General features: G+C 34.4%; 2 protein-coding genes across 9 annotated transcripts; one reads left to right on the forward strand and one right to left on the reverse strand.

Moving 5' to 3' along the window:
* Positions 1–1,847: 1,847 nt before the first annotated feature.
* Positions 1,848–8,551, reverse strand: LOC107948926 (probable ADP-ribosylation factor GTPase-activating protein AGD14). Of its 6 annotated transcripts, none has more exons than XM_016883591.2 (14): positions 8,335–8,551; positions 7,334–7,395; positions 6,885–6,972; positions 6,731–6,792; positions 6,563–6,647; positions 5,736–6,188; positions 4,501–5,160; positions 4,280–4,345; positions 4,120–4,203; positions 3,934–4,020; positions 2,937–2,998; positions 2,694–2,742; positions 2,476–2,509; positions 1,848–2,319 (listed from the first exon to the last, which is right to left on the reverse strand). In XM_016883591.2, exons 1-14 carry the CDS (start codon positions 8,428–8,430, stop codon positions 2,237–2,239), a joined length of 1,971 nt encoding a protein of 656 aa, XP_016739080.1. In that variant the 5' UTR covers positions 8,431–8,551; the 3' UTR covers positions 1,848–2,236. The 6 variants fall into 6 exon arrangements, with proteins under 6 accessions (XP_016739080.1, XP_016739081.1, XP_016739082.1 ...); XM_016883594.2 differs by having other exon boundaries at positions 2,205–2,319; positions 2,937–3,063; XM_016883592.2 differs by lacking the exon at positions 2,476–2,509 and having other exon boundaries at positions 4,135–4,203.
* A 319-nt stretch (positions 8,552–8,870) lies between these two features.
* Positions 8,871–13,807, forward strand: LOC107948928 (protein GrpE). 3 transcript variants are annotated; one of them, XM_041104207.1, is made up of 4 exons: positions 9,057–9,448; positions 11,687–12,205; positions 12,758–12,849; positions 13,467–13,807. In XM_041104207.1, exons 1-4 carry the CDS (start codon positions 9,197–9,199, stop codon positions 13,627–13,629), a joined length of 1,026 nt encoding a protein of 341 aa, XP_040960141.1. In that variant the 5' UTR covers positions 9,057–9,196; the 3' UTR covers positions 13,630–13,807. The 3 variants fall into 3 exon arrangements, with proteins under 3 accessions (XP_016739084.1, XP_040960141.1, XP_040960142.1); XM_041104208.1 differs by lacking the exon at positions 13,467–13,807 and adding an exon at positions 12,490–12,629 and having other exon boundaries at positions 12,758–12,902; XM_016883595.2 differs by having other exon boundaries at positions 8,871–9,448; positions 12,758–13,807.
* Positions 13,808–14,275: the final 468 nt, after the last annotated feature.

A 14,275-nucleotide genomic window follows, 5' to 3' on the forward strand; every position in this document is an offset into this window, starting at 1 on the left:
ATTGTAGTTTAATAATAAGAATGTATTTTTTTTCAATTTATAACGATTAATATTGTAGTTTAATAATTGAGTATTATTATAAATAAATCATTGCAATATATGTAAAAACAATTTAAAATATAAAAATTTATTAATATATATTAATATATGTAAAAACAACTTTTTCAGAAAATATTTTCAGGAAATCTGTCAAACAGCAGAAAATATTTTACACTGATTCAATCAAACACCAGAAAATATTTTTCAGTAAATCATTTTACAGAAAAGTAAAATATTTTCCAGAAATCATTTTACGGAAAATATTTTACTGGCAATCAAACAGACCCTTAGTCTTTATTTGGAACGTTTAACTTGGAAAAATCATTAAAGAAACGGTAAATTTTCTATTTCTATTTGTATCCCTTTATTTTCTGCTGATGTTGGACTTTGTCAATTTTGCAAATAGAACTTTATAATAGCATGGTAGACAAAAAGGGTACAGATGGTGAAAAAGATGCCATTAAGGCATATAGAGTTGTAAAAGAGGAAACTGACCATTCTGGTGAAGTGTCTAATAGTGATGAGGTTTCTTCAGTGCTTATTGAAAAAGCAAGAAATGGTAAATTTTCTTCAGTGCTTATTTGAACCAAGTCTTTTCTGACAGTTTATCTTTTCTTATCAGATGTGATTCAAAGAAAAGTATTTACCATTCTTGTCACTCCTTAGGTTGATGCTATGCTCCAAAATCTTGAAAAGGAAATAGATGATGTAAATGCCAAAATTGGTGATCATTGGCGAGTACTTGACAGGTGAAACTTTGTTTTTGGATTGTTTCCTTTTCTCGTGTCTTGGCTATGTCCTTTACTGCTGTGCTAACAGTGTGATGTTTTGTTATTATGATGTTATGTTCTGTTATCAAATGGGATTAATGGAATTTTGGTATTGTTATTCACATCAATCATCACGAGCACAATTTACTGGCATATTAATTACTGCAAGGCTATTTAGTCAGATTTATTAAAAATGCTCTATGCCTGCAGGGATCACGACAGGAAAGTCAGTCCTGAGGAGGTGGCTGTTGCTGCTCAATACTTAAAGGATACGCTAGGAAAGGAGGGTGTGCAAGTTGATAATCTGTTGATGAGGAACAAGTGTTTTAATTTAATTATATAAAAATATAAATGATATGTTTATAAAAATGATAATCTATTGATTTAGCCATGGTTGTAGATGCATCTTTACATAAACTTGATTTTTATTATATAAAAGATAAAAGAAATTTATTAAAGGAAGAAAAAGACTGCAAGGAAAAAATAAATAGATAATGGAGCATTTAGCACATTAAATTTGTGTTTAAAATAATAAAGTAGTTATATATTATTTTTATAATATTATATATTATGATTTTTATTAATTTATATTTTAATAATATTATTAAAAATGTTATTAAATTATATATTATTTTATTAAATTATATTTAATAATAATTATGTTAAAACATGATTAAATTATTTATTATTCTTTTATTAAATTATATTTAATAATAATTTTATTAAAATTTAAAAACAATAATCATCTATCTAAAAAATTTCTACTAAAGGTATTTTGATCATTTAAGTCATTTTCCTTATGCTATTATAATATGTATTTCATTCAACCAAACACAAGAATACTATTACAATTTTATTCCATTTTATTCAACAACTGAATTACTGATTACAACTGTATTCTATTACAGCTCTATTCCATTCTCCCCAACCAAACGTGCCTTGAAAGGCTTAAGATTTCAAGGGCACATTACATTACTTAAATTGTTTCCAGAGTCCAATATACAAAAAGAAAAAGAAATTAATGTAAGGCAAAATATATAAGGATCCAGAGAAAAATAGTTCAACATTATACAAATCTCCCCATATTTGCAACAATGTAAAACAATAAAAAAAAAATATACAAACAAGAATCGCTTAGAAAGCCTATGGACCAGCTCAAGTATAATACAATCAAATCATATCCACCCCCAAGAACCTTATAAACCTATTTCCCCTGTCATTCCCCTTGCTGCACCACTGCTTCTAACATAACTCACAATGTATAAACAAGAGTAGATATAACACTATAAGGAATTTTTCGGTCCAAGGCATCGTATTCTTATTTGCAAAGACAAAACAGACTGACTTCTCCGTAGATTTAATTCTAATCCACCGAGACGTTGGCTTATATTTTTGGCACCAAGAAACTATCACCAACTGCAAAAGAACTAAAATGCAACCTTTGCCAGTAGAATTCTATGCAAAAGGATTTCCTCCGATGGAAGCAATGGGCCCTTGGGTTGAGACATTCCTGCCAAAGTAGGAAACCCTTTTTAACTTCCATAAGCATAATATAATCAAACATGTTTACTTGAGAAAATTGTAATTAGCATTAATGTCATGCAACATATTTCTTCTCTAGCAGGCTAACTTAAGATTAAAAAATTCCAGGCAGATTCTTGATTACCTCTTTTCAATAAATATGAGGTTGCTGATATGGTCTTTTATCGACACAGAAGTAAAACATCATTCCACAAGCAAAGATTAAGAACTTTAAACTTTAGAACAACAAGCCAAAACATCATAATTCTTTGAAAAGGGAGAATATATAATATATAATGAAGTACATTGGGGAAACACAATAATGAATTATAAAATTGATTATAACATAATAAAATAACTTACGATAATTGAGAACTTGGTGCTTGACCAGACATGAATACTGCTAAGCCACCTGTAGAAATAAACAAAAAAAATAAAAAATCAAGAATCTACTTTAGGAAAACCTCATGGTCTGTTTCCAGGAGGCTTTTCCAAAGATCAGTTGGCTCTGTTTTTCCTTTTTCTTTTCCTTAGCGCATATCCAATAAGATCAGTTAGCCAACGTGAACTTAATAACTACTGCTAACTAATGGAAAAAACGACTACCTTGTGTTCCTGGGATATATGGGGTCACTGGATTCTGAGGAAACCATGGTTGCGACACACCACTGAGAAAGGTAGATGACAACTGAGCATTAGGAAGTGCAGTTTGCAATGAACTCATATCCAAAAACTGGAATATGCCACAAAACAGGAAGAACTTTGTTAGAATAATTTAAATATTGTCTGCCCTTCCCACAAGTAATATTCTCCAAATTAATGGAAAGCATGGACTAGAAAAAGTAAAGGTAAAACAGTATTAATCTCCTCCATCACAAGAAGGTGATTGCAAGCACACTAAAGATTGGCATTTTCATCTACTAAAAACATTATTCATGTCCACTAGAATCCAGAAACTTACGGAACAGGTAGGTGAAATAACTAAAACAACAGCCAGTTTGTATAGAAAATGCTACAGATGCTCAGAAATGATTAAATTGAAGGAACAGCCTAACGAGATAATTGATATGAAATTTTCAATTGTCACCCTTTAGTTACAACATGGAAACTTAATTCACATTTGGGTTTAAACCTCACACATATTTAGATAATACTAATATTTAGGCAAACCATGAGAAGCAACATTAAAGCAAATTCGTCAAAACAACTATGTTGATGTAAATCTTCTCTTTTAACCATGAGAGAAAACACAAGGAACGTGTCCATTCTCCTCTCTGTCTCTAATAATCCTTAAAAGGGAGGCACATAGATAGTGTAACCTCCCCTCTCTACAAAACTTAAACCTTAGGCCTCAAAAAAAGGCAAGTTCTCAGCAAGACCAACCAAAATACAAAGTGAACATAAGCATGCTAATAATACAGATCAAATTACAGGAAATATTCCCTTTAAAAGAAATTGTAAGCAAACTGTACAATCCCAGTCAATAGAACAGGGCATTAGTAAGGATAAAACAGAGAAACATTTTAACCTCATGTGAACATCAATCAATTCTACTGAAACAAATACATATAAAGATATTCAAGGATCAACATGCATGATATACCATATCACTTCGTTCCAGTTCAGAATCATAAGGAAGATCAAATGGGTTGGTTGATTTGAGACCAGCAACATGCAATTGGTTCTCTCCCTGAAAAATTCAGGATGTTAAAAACCTAAAGAGATTAAAGAAGCACTCAGTTTTAATCCACAAAAGAATGATAAGAACTATTAAGTCAAAAGAACAAACCAAAGGTGGATTCACCATTGGCACATATGGTGGTGCTATGCCATCCCCATATATAGCTGTTTGGAAGCCATCATTATCAAGGCTCTGCAGGAGCAGATATTTTAAACATAAATTGAAGAACAGAAAAAATTTGGCATCATTATAAATAGAAGTAGCAAACCTCTGAAACTCCTACGCCCAAATGTAGATCAGTGGTGGCCGAATGATTGTATGCTACTAGTGGTTCCTGAGAAAGTGATTCAGAAGAACCATTAAAAGCATTCCATGACTGCTAAAGAAAATGGATCACTTAACCATACATTTGACTGGAGAAATATAGGACAAGTTGTGTAGGACAGCATAATTTGTTTCTTGTTCTTCACAAGACTGCAATGAGCTTACCTGAGTGCAGTTTGCAGCGGTGGAGGATCGACCATCATGCAACCCCTCTTGCCATTGACTACACTTTACTGAAGAAGAAAGAGAACTAGAATTTTCAAATCGCAGACACTGCATGGTTGTGTTTAGTGATTGCAATTGGTCAAACTTCATGGACAAATCTCCATGACTGGGCCTTACAGCAGGTGAAAGATTTTTGGTTACTGGACCAGATGCTGCATGCTGAGGAATATAAAACATTGCCCATTCTTCAGTTTTAGGTACAGGTGACTCTGGCAATTTTCCGCCAAAACTAGCAGCTGGGGGCTGCTCAGAAATCCCAGCAAATAGGTCTACAGATGGAATAGATGGTGAAGGTTGATATGAATTCCCATGTTGCATCAAAGAAGCCGCAGGATGAAATACATTCTCGGATGGAACTGGTGAGGTTGCAGGGAACTGAAACAAATATATAGGTGGAGAGGCAGAAGTGTTGCATGCATTAAAGAGATCCGGGCCACCATAATTCACAGGAACAGATGATTGGGAAAAACTAGATGCTTTATTATGAGGGGAACCAACATTTTGTTCTGGCTCAGAGACAACATCCAGTCCAATGTCTGAGTACTTGACAGACATGGAATTTTTATCAATTGACCCAAAACTTCCCAAGGATTTAGTTCTCTACATAAAGCAAAAATTCTGGTGTCAGTTACAAATGAGATGATAAACAGAACACACAATTAAGATTCTAAAGAAAACAAAGAGAAAGGTGCATTTGCTTGACTTATTTGCATCTCACACATTTAGTATCACTATGATCATTCCAACTTGTATCAACATACGTTCACTAAAGGAACACATTAAACACCTTAGCTAGATTCCATTCCAACCGTCATAAAGTTAGCAGAGCAACATTAGCACTCATTAGAAAGCCAATAGGATCTCCCAAATGTGCAGATATTTATAGGTCTTTGGGAATTCACTGAGTATGCACATGAAGCAACTGATACCAAAACCATAATATACATGCCTGCACTTTGAATAAATAGATCAAAAGAACAGTAAGTTCTGCTGGAATATTTTTGAAAATGGTATAGGCTACAGGATTTATCATGTAGATTTGATCTTTCTTCTTGATGTTAATAAGAATGCAAAGTAGCCCAGATAGTGTTTATGGTAACAAAGCTCCTAAAGAATTGTATATTTCCAGACATGGAAAATGACTTGAAAAGAATCAGAAGTCTGAGATATCTGACCTGTGGGTGCGAAATCCCTGCAGCATCTTTCTTAGAATTTGGGTCCACAAATAAATTACTTGTTTGATGTCGTGCATCTTCACTTAAGATATCTGTTTGAGGTTGAGAATTTGGGCTGCCAAATACAACTTCCTTCTGAAAGTTTGGTGACCCTGTACCAGATTTGAAAGTATCACCTCCACTGGATACAGAGTAGTCTGACACTCTAGGAGCAGAAGCCTCATTTGCAAACCTGTCCTCGAAAATGTGACCACTTGAGCGGCCAGGACTATATACAAAACTAGAAGCTTTCCTCACATAGAAGCCTCTATCTGAACCAGGCTTCCTAGAAAGCGTGGCAGCAACTTGTTTTCCATAACGCCGATCTTCATATTGATAGTCATAAGGTGGACTTTCAGAATAAGAATGATAAGAACTTGGGCGCCTTCTATTATCTTCCTGATTTCCAAGGCTCTGCCAAATTCATTTAAGACGACTATATTTTAAACTACTGTTCTGGGATTTTGTGAATTGAACTCAAATAAAACTGTGAAATAAATATAGAACACCCATATCTAAAAATTGGCCAGTCTGTTTGTTTAGAAAGCACCAATATGAGCAGTGGCTCTTAAACAAAAATCGTATTCCAATTTTCTCTAAGAAAAACAGATAAAGCAAAAGTTCAACTTCGGACCACACCATCCACAACTAAAACCATATTCTCTTCATTTTTTTAATTATGAAACAGGGTTTTAGGAAACATAGCCGTGCAGCACAAACTTTTAACAAAAACTTTTAATTTGAAAACTCACAACCACTAGATGATATACTAAGCTAGGAAGAAATACCTGCATGTCTCTAGGAGGCTTGTCAGATGTATATTTTCTGTCCACATAGACATTCTTTATGAACTCTCTGATTTTATTAGGATTGCTGCAGTAGGAAAAAAGTTATTAGAAAACCCAAAGTCCTTAAGATCATGCTAGGATGAAAGTGATATACAATATGTTCTGCACCTGCTGTCTGGTAATCTTTGCTTCTGCATATCCCAATCTTTGAGATATATATCTCTTGCACGCTGAAAATTGTAAAATGAAGAACATCTTATAACCATCACAGTAAGCATCCCACTTTTCCATGGATAACAACAAATGAAACACTAGTTCAAACCTGATTACCGCCATTCTGAAGAGCTTCAACTTCTTGTGAAATGAACTTTGACATTGATACAGACTTTACACGATGAGTAAACTCACGACTGCAATACAATTTAACATAAACACAAATTACCACAAAGATGGGGCAAAAAAGGATAAAGATTTGAAAGACTTGATTCTGATTCATGTAATCCAACAGAATCATGCTAAGTAAAGACAAAGATGCAACCATCAACCAAATTCGAACAAATGATGAGATAAATCTTTAAGTTAAGGAGCTTAACATCATAAAAATGAGAAACAACAAAAGTTACAACAACGTTTAAATTGCAAAAATCATAATGTATTGATGTATACAACTGATAAAGTTACATACTACCAAATATGTAAAGCTTCACAAAAGTGACTATTATTTATATGGGAAAATTGTGGATGCTTGAGAAACTAAAAGAAAATACTCACTGGATCCCACTGCAAGCCATGCAAACGAAAGTCCAAAAGTTTGTGCAAACATACTGAGGACCCTGAAATGATAGAACTAAAAATTAATATAAAATAAATGGAGGACATTAAAATGGAAAAAAAAAAGTTCAACACTGGAAGCTCGAATAAAGTTAATTTAATCCATTCAAGTAATGCTGAAGAACCGGGTTAGCCTGATTTGAGCAGGAAAAAAATGGTAAAAACTTGGAAGTTGAAATCTGTTAGTCCAAGTTAATTATAAAATGACACGAAAAAGCAAATTTCAACACCCTTTTTAAAACATCTTATTTACCATCTTGAAATTCATTACTAATAGTTGCATTGTATTCATGAAATTCGAGAAACTCATTTTAATAAACATTTTCTATAACCTCAAATCCACCTTCGTTTTTTTTCTTTTTTTTCCCCTTTTTTTTTACTTTCCTAGACTCCAAACAGAACTTGACTATCACAACAATCGGCTAAAGTCATTTCTTACAAAATTAAAACCCCCAAAAAGAACACATTTCTAAAACCATTTACATAACCAGAAATCTCTATCCATCCTGCTTAACCCATCAACTAAAAAGAGACTTTAAGTAACAAAAAAGAACAAATTTCAGAACCCATCTCTTTTTTTCTATAACCTCAAATCCACCTTCGTTTTTTTTCTTTTTTTCCCTTTTTTTTTACTTTCCTAGACTCGAAACAGAACTTGACTATCACAACAATCAGCTAAAGTCATTTCTTACAAAATTAAAACCCCCAAAAAGAACACATTTCTAAAACCATTTACATAACCAGAAATCTCTATCCATCCTGCTTAACCCATCAACTAAAAAGAGACTTTAAGTAACAAAAAAGAACAAATTTCAGAACCCATCTCTTTTTTTCATTTTCCCACGCTTTGCCAGCATCCCTAGCACACCTTAACTATGAAAACCTCCTCCCGACCCGACCTCATAAAATAAAATTTAAAAGAAAAGCTTGAAAATATTTACCACGCTGTTACAGTTAATGCAACGACGATTAGGAGGCAGCTTCATGAGACCTCTTATTATCTTTTCGTTTCTTTCTTCTTCTTTTCTACTTCCCATTTCTCAATATAAGAAAATAATGATCTTCCAAAATTAACAAAAACCTCAAACAAACCCTAAAAAGCTTCAAAAAACCAATAATAAAAACCCAGCATGAATATTTTTTTGGTCGAAACCAAGGTAACCATCACCGATATCACCGGTAACAGTGACTATTCCCCTTGCTCTTCTAAGAGATATACGGCTGAACATAAAATATGCACCATCCCGGATACTTTATTTTGCAGCATGCATCGAGGGAAACTGGAAATTTTAGAGGTTTGGTTTTTGGGGGAATTTTTATTGTTTTTCCGAAAGAAAAAGGAAATGTTGATTGTTTTATACTCAGCTGTCTGTGATTGGGACAAGAACGCTCTGTGCCTTTCATTTTTTTTATCAAAAATATTATTAAAAATATGAAATTTAAAATTTAAATAATTTTATAACGCATATTGGATGGAATGGATATATTGCTCCTTCCACCAGATAAAGGTGGAAGAAGAAATTTTATATTGGAAATATATTTCAAAAAATTTAGTCAGAGGATGTGGTGAAGATTTATTTATGTATTTAAATATAATTTTAAATAACTTTTTTAATATAGTTATTATCAATCAATTAAGCAACGGTCGATAAGATCTGCTTAACAAACAATCATCCAACGGCCGAAATCAAACCTCAGCTTTTCTCTTTTATCTGTCTGTCACCCACCCCATTCTCTCCTCTCCCTACACCTCCCTCTCTCCTTGTACTCACTCTTCGCATTCTCAAGATAGTTTCTTCTCCCATGGCTACTCTCATTAAGACGCTGCCGTTTAAGTCCCCTCCTCCTCTAACTCCACCTGCTACAACCTTTTCCTTAAACTCTTCGAAGCCCTTCCATGTCTGCTTCAAACAAAGACTTCCTCCTTCAAGCCGTCCCCTCCGCTTCAGCTTCACTCCCTCTCTTCGCTTCCTCAAATTGGTTCCTTTTGCTTCCACTGGAGGTGAAACTGACACTATTCATACCCAACAACAAGTTCAAGAACCCCAAATTGAGGTAACTTACAATGGCTCCCATTTTTTTCTGGGTGTGAATTTCTTGTCCTAGTTTATACGTTTATGTTATATTTCTTGAAAAATTGATAATATCATGTATGGGTGTTGGAACTTAACGTTGAAGCTTGCTAGAAATGAGCAAAAAGATGGTAACTTGCTAATGTATAGAATTTAGCTGTATCGAGGAATTTTCTTATCGAAAATCTTCTGTTCTTTGTAGCTTTATCGATTGGATATGCTTCACCGACTATAGACGGCTACTTTTCCCACATTTAGTAGTTATCATGAGCATTGTTAAGTTGTCCTACGTTTATTGTCCCACACCATGTTCAAATAGATATAAGACATAGTTTATCGAATGTTGGGGCAATCAACTTTTTTTTTCTTTTTGTGGCTACTCGACACGGTATTGGATAATGTCGTTCACTTTAGCATTTCCCAATTACCATTTACTAAATAGTTTAATGCACGGAAGCTTTTTGATATTTCGTGGCTATCATAGCTTTTCTATGATTAGGAGTGTTTAGAGGGATTTTTAATGGAATCCAATCAAATTATTTTAAAATTCACATGAAGGAGCAAATGAGCAATTTGTGTGGATTGAAAAGAATCAGTGAAATCTAGCAATGAACTAGGAGATTGTTCTCTTTTAGGCCATGGGGATGAGGTCAAGCTGAAACTGATGAAGATTGGGTTGAAGGGAATCAGGACTTGAGTTTTAAGTGCATTTGTCTTTGTAACAATTATTGTGTAGTTTCTAGGCTTCTAGGCATGTTATATCCTGAATTTACAGTGGCCAACTTTATACTTGGTTCAATGCTATTCATCTTGAAAGTGAAACATGGTGTTATAGAAATTTATAGCCAAATTTGGTGGTTGGCTCCTTTCTAGAGATGAATGTAACCTATCTTCAGTTGTTTGTGCCATAATGTCACAACTGAACTTTGATATATTAATTACCTATTCCTATATTGCCTATGCATATCTTTAGAAAAGACTTATGACTTTGAATGCTTTGATGATAAGCTGTTTATTCTGTCCCCCTTGTATCCTTATTACTTTGCTGTTACAATATCTTTATTTCCTGCACCTATAGGTTGCTATGTTAGTAAGCGTTAATTAATCTTCTATCCTTCGGGTTTTCTTTCTTTTCCTGGACTCTGTATTTACTTGTCTGGTAGAGAGTCTAAATACTTTTACTTTGTCTCATAAAGCTTTAGTCTTTAACTTCTTTTCTTCCACACAAACAGCATATAATTAAGGTGAAGTCAGTTGGAATACTTTTCACTAAATGAGAACCAACGCCACCCCTTTGTAACTTTTTGCCGTTGTAGGTGATCCATTGGAAGATACAGTAAAAGTGGGATGTAAATGCTAAAACCTTATTAACAGAATATAATTTTCCATCTTCTTGTTTATCAATTACAACACGTCCTTTTATCATTGTGTAAGTTTGCAAATTGCAATTCTGCTGAAAAATTTTTTTTTCTTTAACCTCTTTTCTTTTATAACTGTAGCTGCATATTAAGCCAGTAAACAACTTTAAGATCGTATTATATGTATCACCTAGTATGTTTTAGGCTGCCAAAATGTTCAATATGCCAGATAAGTAGATGTGCAATCACAAGCTTCTGTAGAATCCTTGAATGATGGAAGAGTGTTACTCAAATAGACGACTACTATAACCTGTCATAGGAGGAGTTTTTGCTGTTACTGCTTTCTAGATATTTCTATTCCATGATCTCTTGTTAGCCTAACTCATTCTACCATATTGATCCTTGAATCGAGAGGCTTGCACCTTCTTTTCTACTCAATGATACATATATATTTCTGGTTTTTAAAGAGTTGAGTCCTTAACACTTTTATTATTCTTCTTTTCCTATTGTTGATGAAATTTTATTTCAGTGTTAAAACATACAGCACATCCTAACTTGCTAGAAGGTTGATATCCCAACTTTTTCACAAATGCACCTTATTCTGACACGAAAGGAAAGCAATATCAGGTCGAGTATTTGATTTTAATATTTCGGGATCATTGTCATATAACATGATTCTCTAAGGTTGATTGATCGGGTTCTTTTAAGGTCGTGGGGTGCCTGGCACAAGGTTCAAAGATTGAGAGATTTTTCCATCTTTTTCTATTCTTTTGCAATATTTTTCTTTACATAGATCTATTTTATTGTATTGTCACAGACATATGTGGCTGCATTTTTCATCCTGATGGATATATATGTAACAGGACTCTTCAGATGTTGATGTTGCTGCTGAAGATGATACTGCTGCAGATGAGAGCAGTGATGTTGAAGAAACATCTTCTTCAGCCATTTCATCATTGCTCCAATCATACAAAGAAGCTTTGGCAAGTAATGATGAGTCAAAAGTTGCTGATATAGAAGCATTGTTAAAATCCATTGAAGATGAGAAAGTTGATCTTGAAAAGAAAATGGCTTCTTTGTCAGAAGAATTGTCAACAGAGAAGGATCGAGTTCTTAGGATTGGTGCGGACTTTGACAACTTTCGCAAGAGGACAGAGAGAGAGCGCCTTCCTTTGGTAGCAAATGCCCAAGGAGAAGTTTTGGAAAATTTGTTGCCTGTTTTGGATAATTTTGAGCGAGCTAAAGCCCAAATTAAGGTCAAGACAGAGGGAGAAGAGAAGATCAATAACAGCTATCAAAGCATATACAAGCAATTTATGGAGATTTTGGGTTCACTGGGCGTTGAACCTGTGGACACAGTGGGAAATCCTTTTGATCCAATGGTGAGTTAGTACTTATTACTCTTTGCTGTCTCACCTTTCATGGATTTGATAAATAAGCCTCATTCAAATTTTCGCTTACCTTGCTCTTGTTCTCGTTATCAATGAGTTGTGGAGGCAGTTCATGAACAAATTGCGCTTCAAAGGCTGAATATGAAATAATCATGGAAGAGAATACAATTCACATTTTCTAGTTAATTTCAAATGATGGACAGTACATTTGAATATTAGATGACTGGTTTCATTTTGGTTTGTTATTTGGGGTAATGATTATTGGCTTAATGCAGGCGAAGTACCGAGTTGGCTCGTTATTCAGTCAAGTACTTGATGAGCTTTCTCAAATATTTAGACGAGTTTGTTCAGGTTTTGTGAAGACCTGGATACGCTTTTAGTGCAAACCAAGTCTTGATTGATTCGAGCTGACTCGGTGAGTTTATGAGTAATGATATTTTGTTATGAATATTAGATTTTAGTCGAGGCATGAAACCTTACAAGTAACCTCCTTAGGTCATTTAATAATTTTCTTACAAGTTGCTTTTTGTCTCTGTTGTAAAGTTGCATGAAGCGATCATGCAGGAGGATTCCACTGAATTCGAAGAAGGTATCATTCTACAAGAATTTCAGAAGGGATTCAAGCTGGGAGACAGGCTGTTACGTCCGGCAATGGTTAAAGTATCGGCTGGTCCAGGGCCTTCAAAAACTGAACGAGAGTCATCAGAAAGTGCAGATGTAGGTGAAAGCAAGGAGACCAGTGAAACTGCTGAAAGCAGTGAAACTACCAAAACCCACAGGGAAGCAGAGTCGTCTTGAAGACTAGATAGAGATCCTGGATTCAGTTTTGTATAAGCAACACACGTTTACCTGTATTATTAGGGCTCAAATTTTGTTTGTGATTGTTGTGATGATTGATGATATATTATTGTTACTTTTTCTTTCATTTCTGGAGAAATTTATATTGAGATGAGGAAATAACATGCCTTTGGGACAATTTGTGTGTATCTTTTTTTTATACTTGCTTGCAAACTTGCCAATGGAGGAATTCCAAGTTTAAGGCAGTGAATTCATATGCACTGAGCCCACTTTTAGCAAATTTATTTTGTTATGAATATTAGATTTTAGTCGAGGCATGAAACCTTACAAGTAACCTCCTTAGGTCATTTAATAATTTTCTTACAAGTTGCTTTTTGTCTCTGTTGTAAAGTTGCATGAAGCGATCATGCAGGAGGATTCCACTGAATTCGAAGAGATTCAAGCTGGGAGACAGGCTGTTACGTCCGGCAATGGTTAAAGTATCGGCTGGTCCAGGGCCTTCAAAAACTGAACGAGAGTCATCAGAAAGTGCAGATGTAGGTGAAAGCAAGGAGACCAGTGAAACTGCTGAAAGCAGTGAAACTACCAAAACCCACAGGGAAGCAGAGTCGTCTTGAAGACTAGATAGAGATCCTGGATTCAGTTTTGTATAAGCAACACACGTTTACCTGTATTATTAGGGCTCAAATTTTGTTTGTGATTGTTGTGATGATTGATGATATATTATTGTTACTTTTTCTTTCATTTCTGGAGAAATTTATATTGAGATGAGGAAATAACATGCCTTTGGGACAATTTGTGTGTATCTTTTTTTTATACTTGCTTGCAAACTTGCCAATGGAGGAATTCCAAGTTTAAGGCAGTGAATTCATATGCACTGAGCCCACTTTTAGCAAATTTATTTATTTGTCAAAACTTGCTTGGTCAACAATTTGGAGAGTTTGCTTTCAGGGAAGAAGGGAGTGAAAACAGGAAGCGGTTGATAGAGAAGTTAGTCAAATTAGTAGATTGTCTTCGGGAAAGAAGGCCGTTTATGTTTATGAAGTAAGAAATTTTGAGATACTTTAGAGTTAGATGATATTTGAATTTTTTTAAAATTTTAAAAATTGAAAATTGTAATATATAAGTAGTGTTAATTTGTGAGTATAGTTGATCATGGGCCGGTCCGGATTCGGGCAGGGCCCAGACAAAATTTTAGGCCCGTTTTTCTAGGCCCAAAATATGGGCTTAAAAATTTGTCCAAGCCCAGCCCAAAAGAAAATT

Source organism: Gossypium hirsutum, chromosome D11 (assembly GCF_007990345.1).
Source record: "Gossypium hirsutum isolate 1008001.06 chromosome D11, Gossypium_hirsutum_v2.1, whole genome shotgun sequence".
NCBI lineage: Eukaryota > Viridiplantae > Streptophyta > Magnoliopsida > Malvales > Malvaceae > Gossypium > Gossypium hirsutum.

What these genes read in the sequence shown, in the direction of transcription:
- LOC107948926 (XM_016883589.2), bottom strand. Translation starts at nt 8,430, where the DNA reads ATGGGAAGTAGAAAAGAAGAAGAAAGAAACGAAAAGATAATAAGAGGT. An exon ending in ATGGCTTGCAGTGGGATCCA is followed by an intron (nt 6,973 to 7,333) that starts GTGAGTATTTTC and finishes ATTGTATTGCAG; the next exon opens with TCGTGAGTTTACTCATCGTG. An exon ending in CCGCTGCAAACTGCACTCAG is followed by an intron (nt 4,346 to 4,500) that starts GTAAGCTCATTG and finishes TCACTTTCTCAG; the next exon opens with GAACCACTAGTAGCATACAA.
- LOC107948928 (XM_016883595.2), top strand. Translation starts at nt 9,197, where the DNA reads ATGGCTACTCTCATTAAGACGCTGCCGTTTAAGTCCCCTCCTCCTCTA. An exon ending in TTCAAGAACCCCAAATTGAG is followed by an intron (nt 9,449 to 11,686) that starts GTAACTTACAAT and finishes TATATGTAACAG; the next exon opens with GACTCTTCAGATGTTGATGT. An exon ending in GAAATCCTTTTGATCCAATG is followed by an intron (nt 12,206 to 12,757) that starts GTGAGTTAGTAC and finishes TCTGTTGTAAAG; the next exon opens with TTGCATGAAGCGATCATGCA.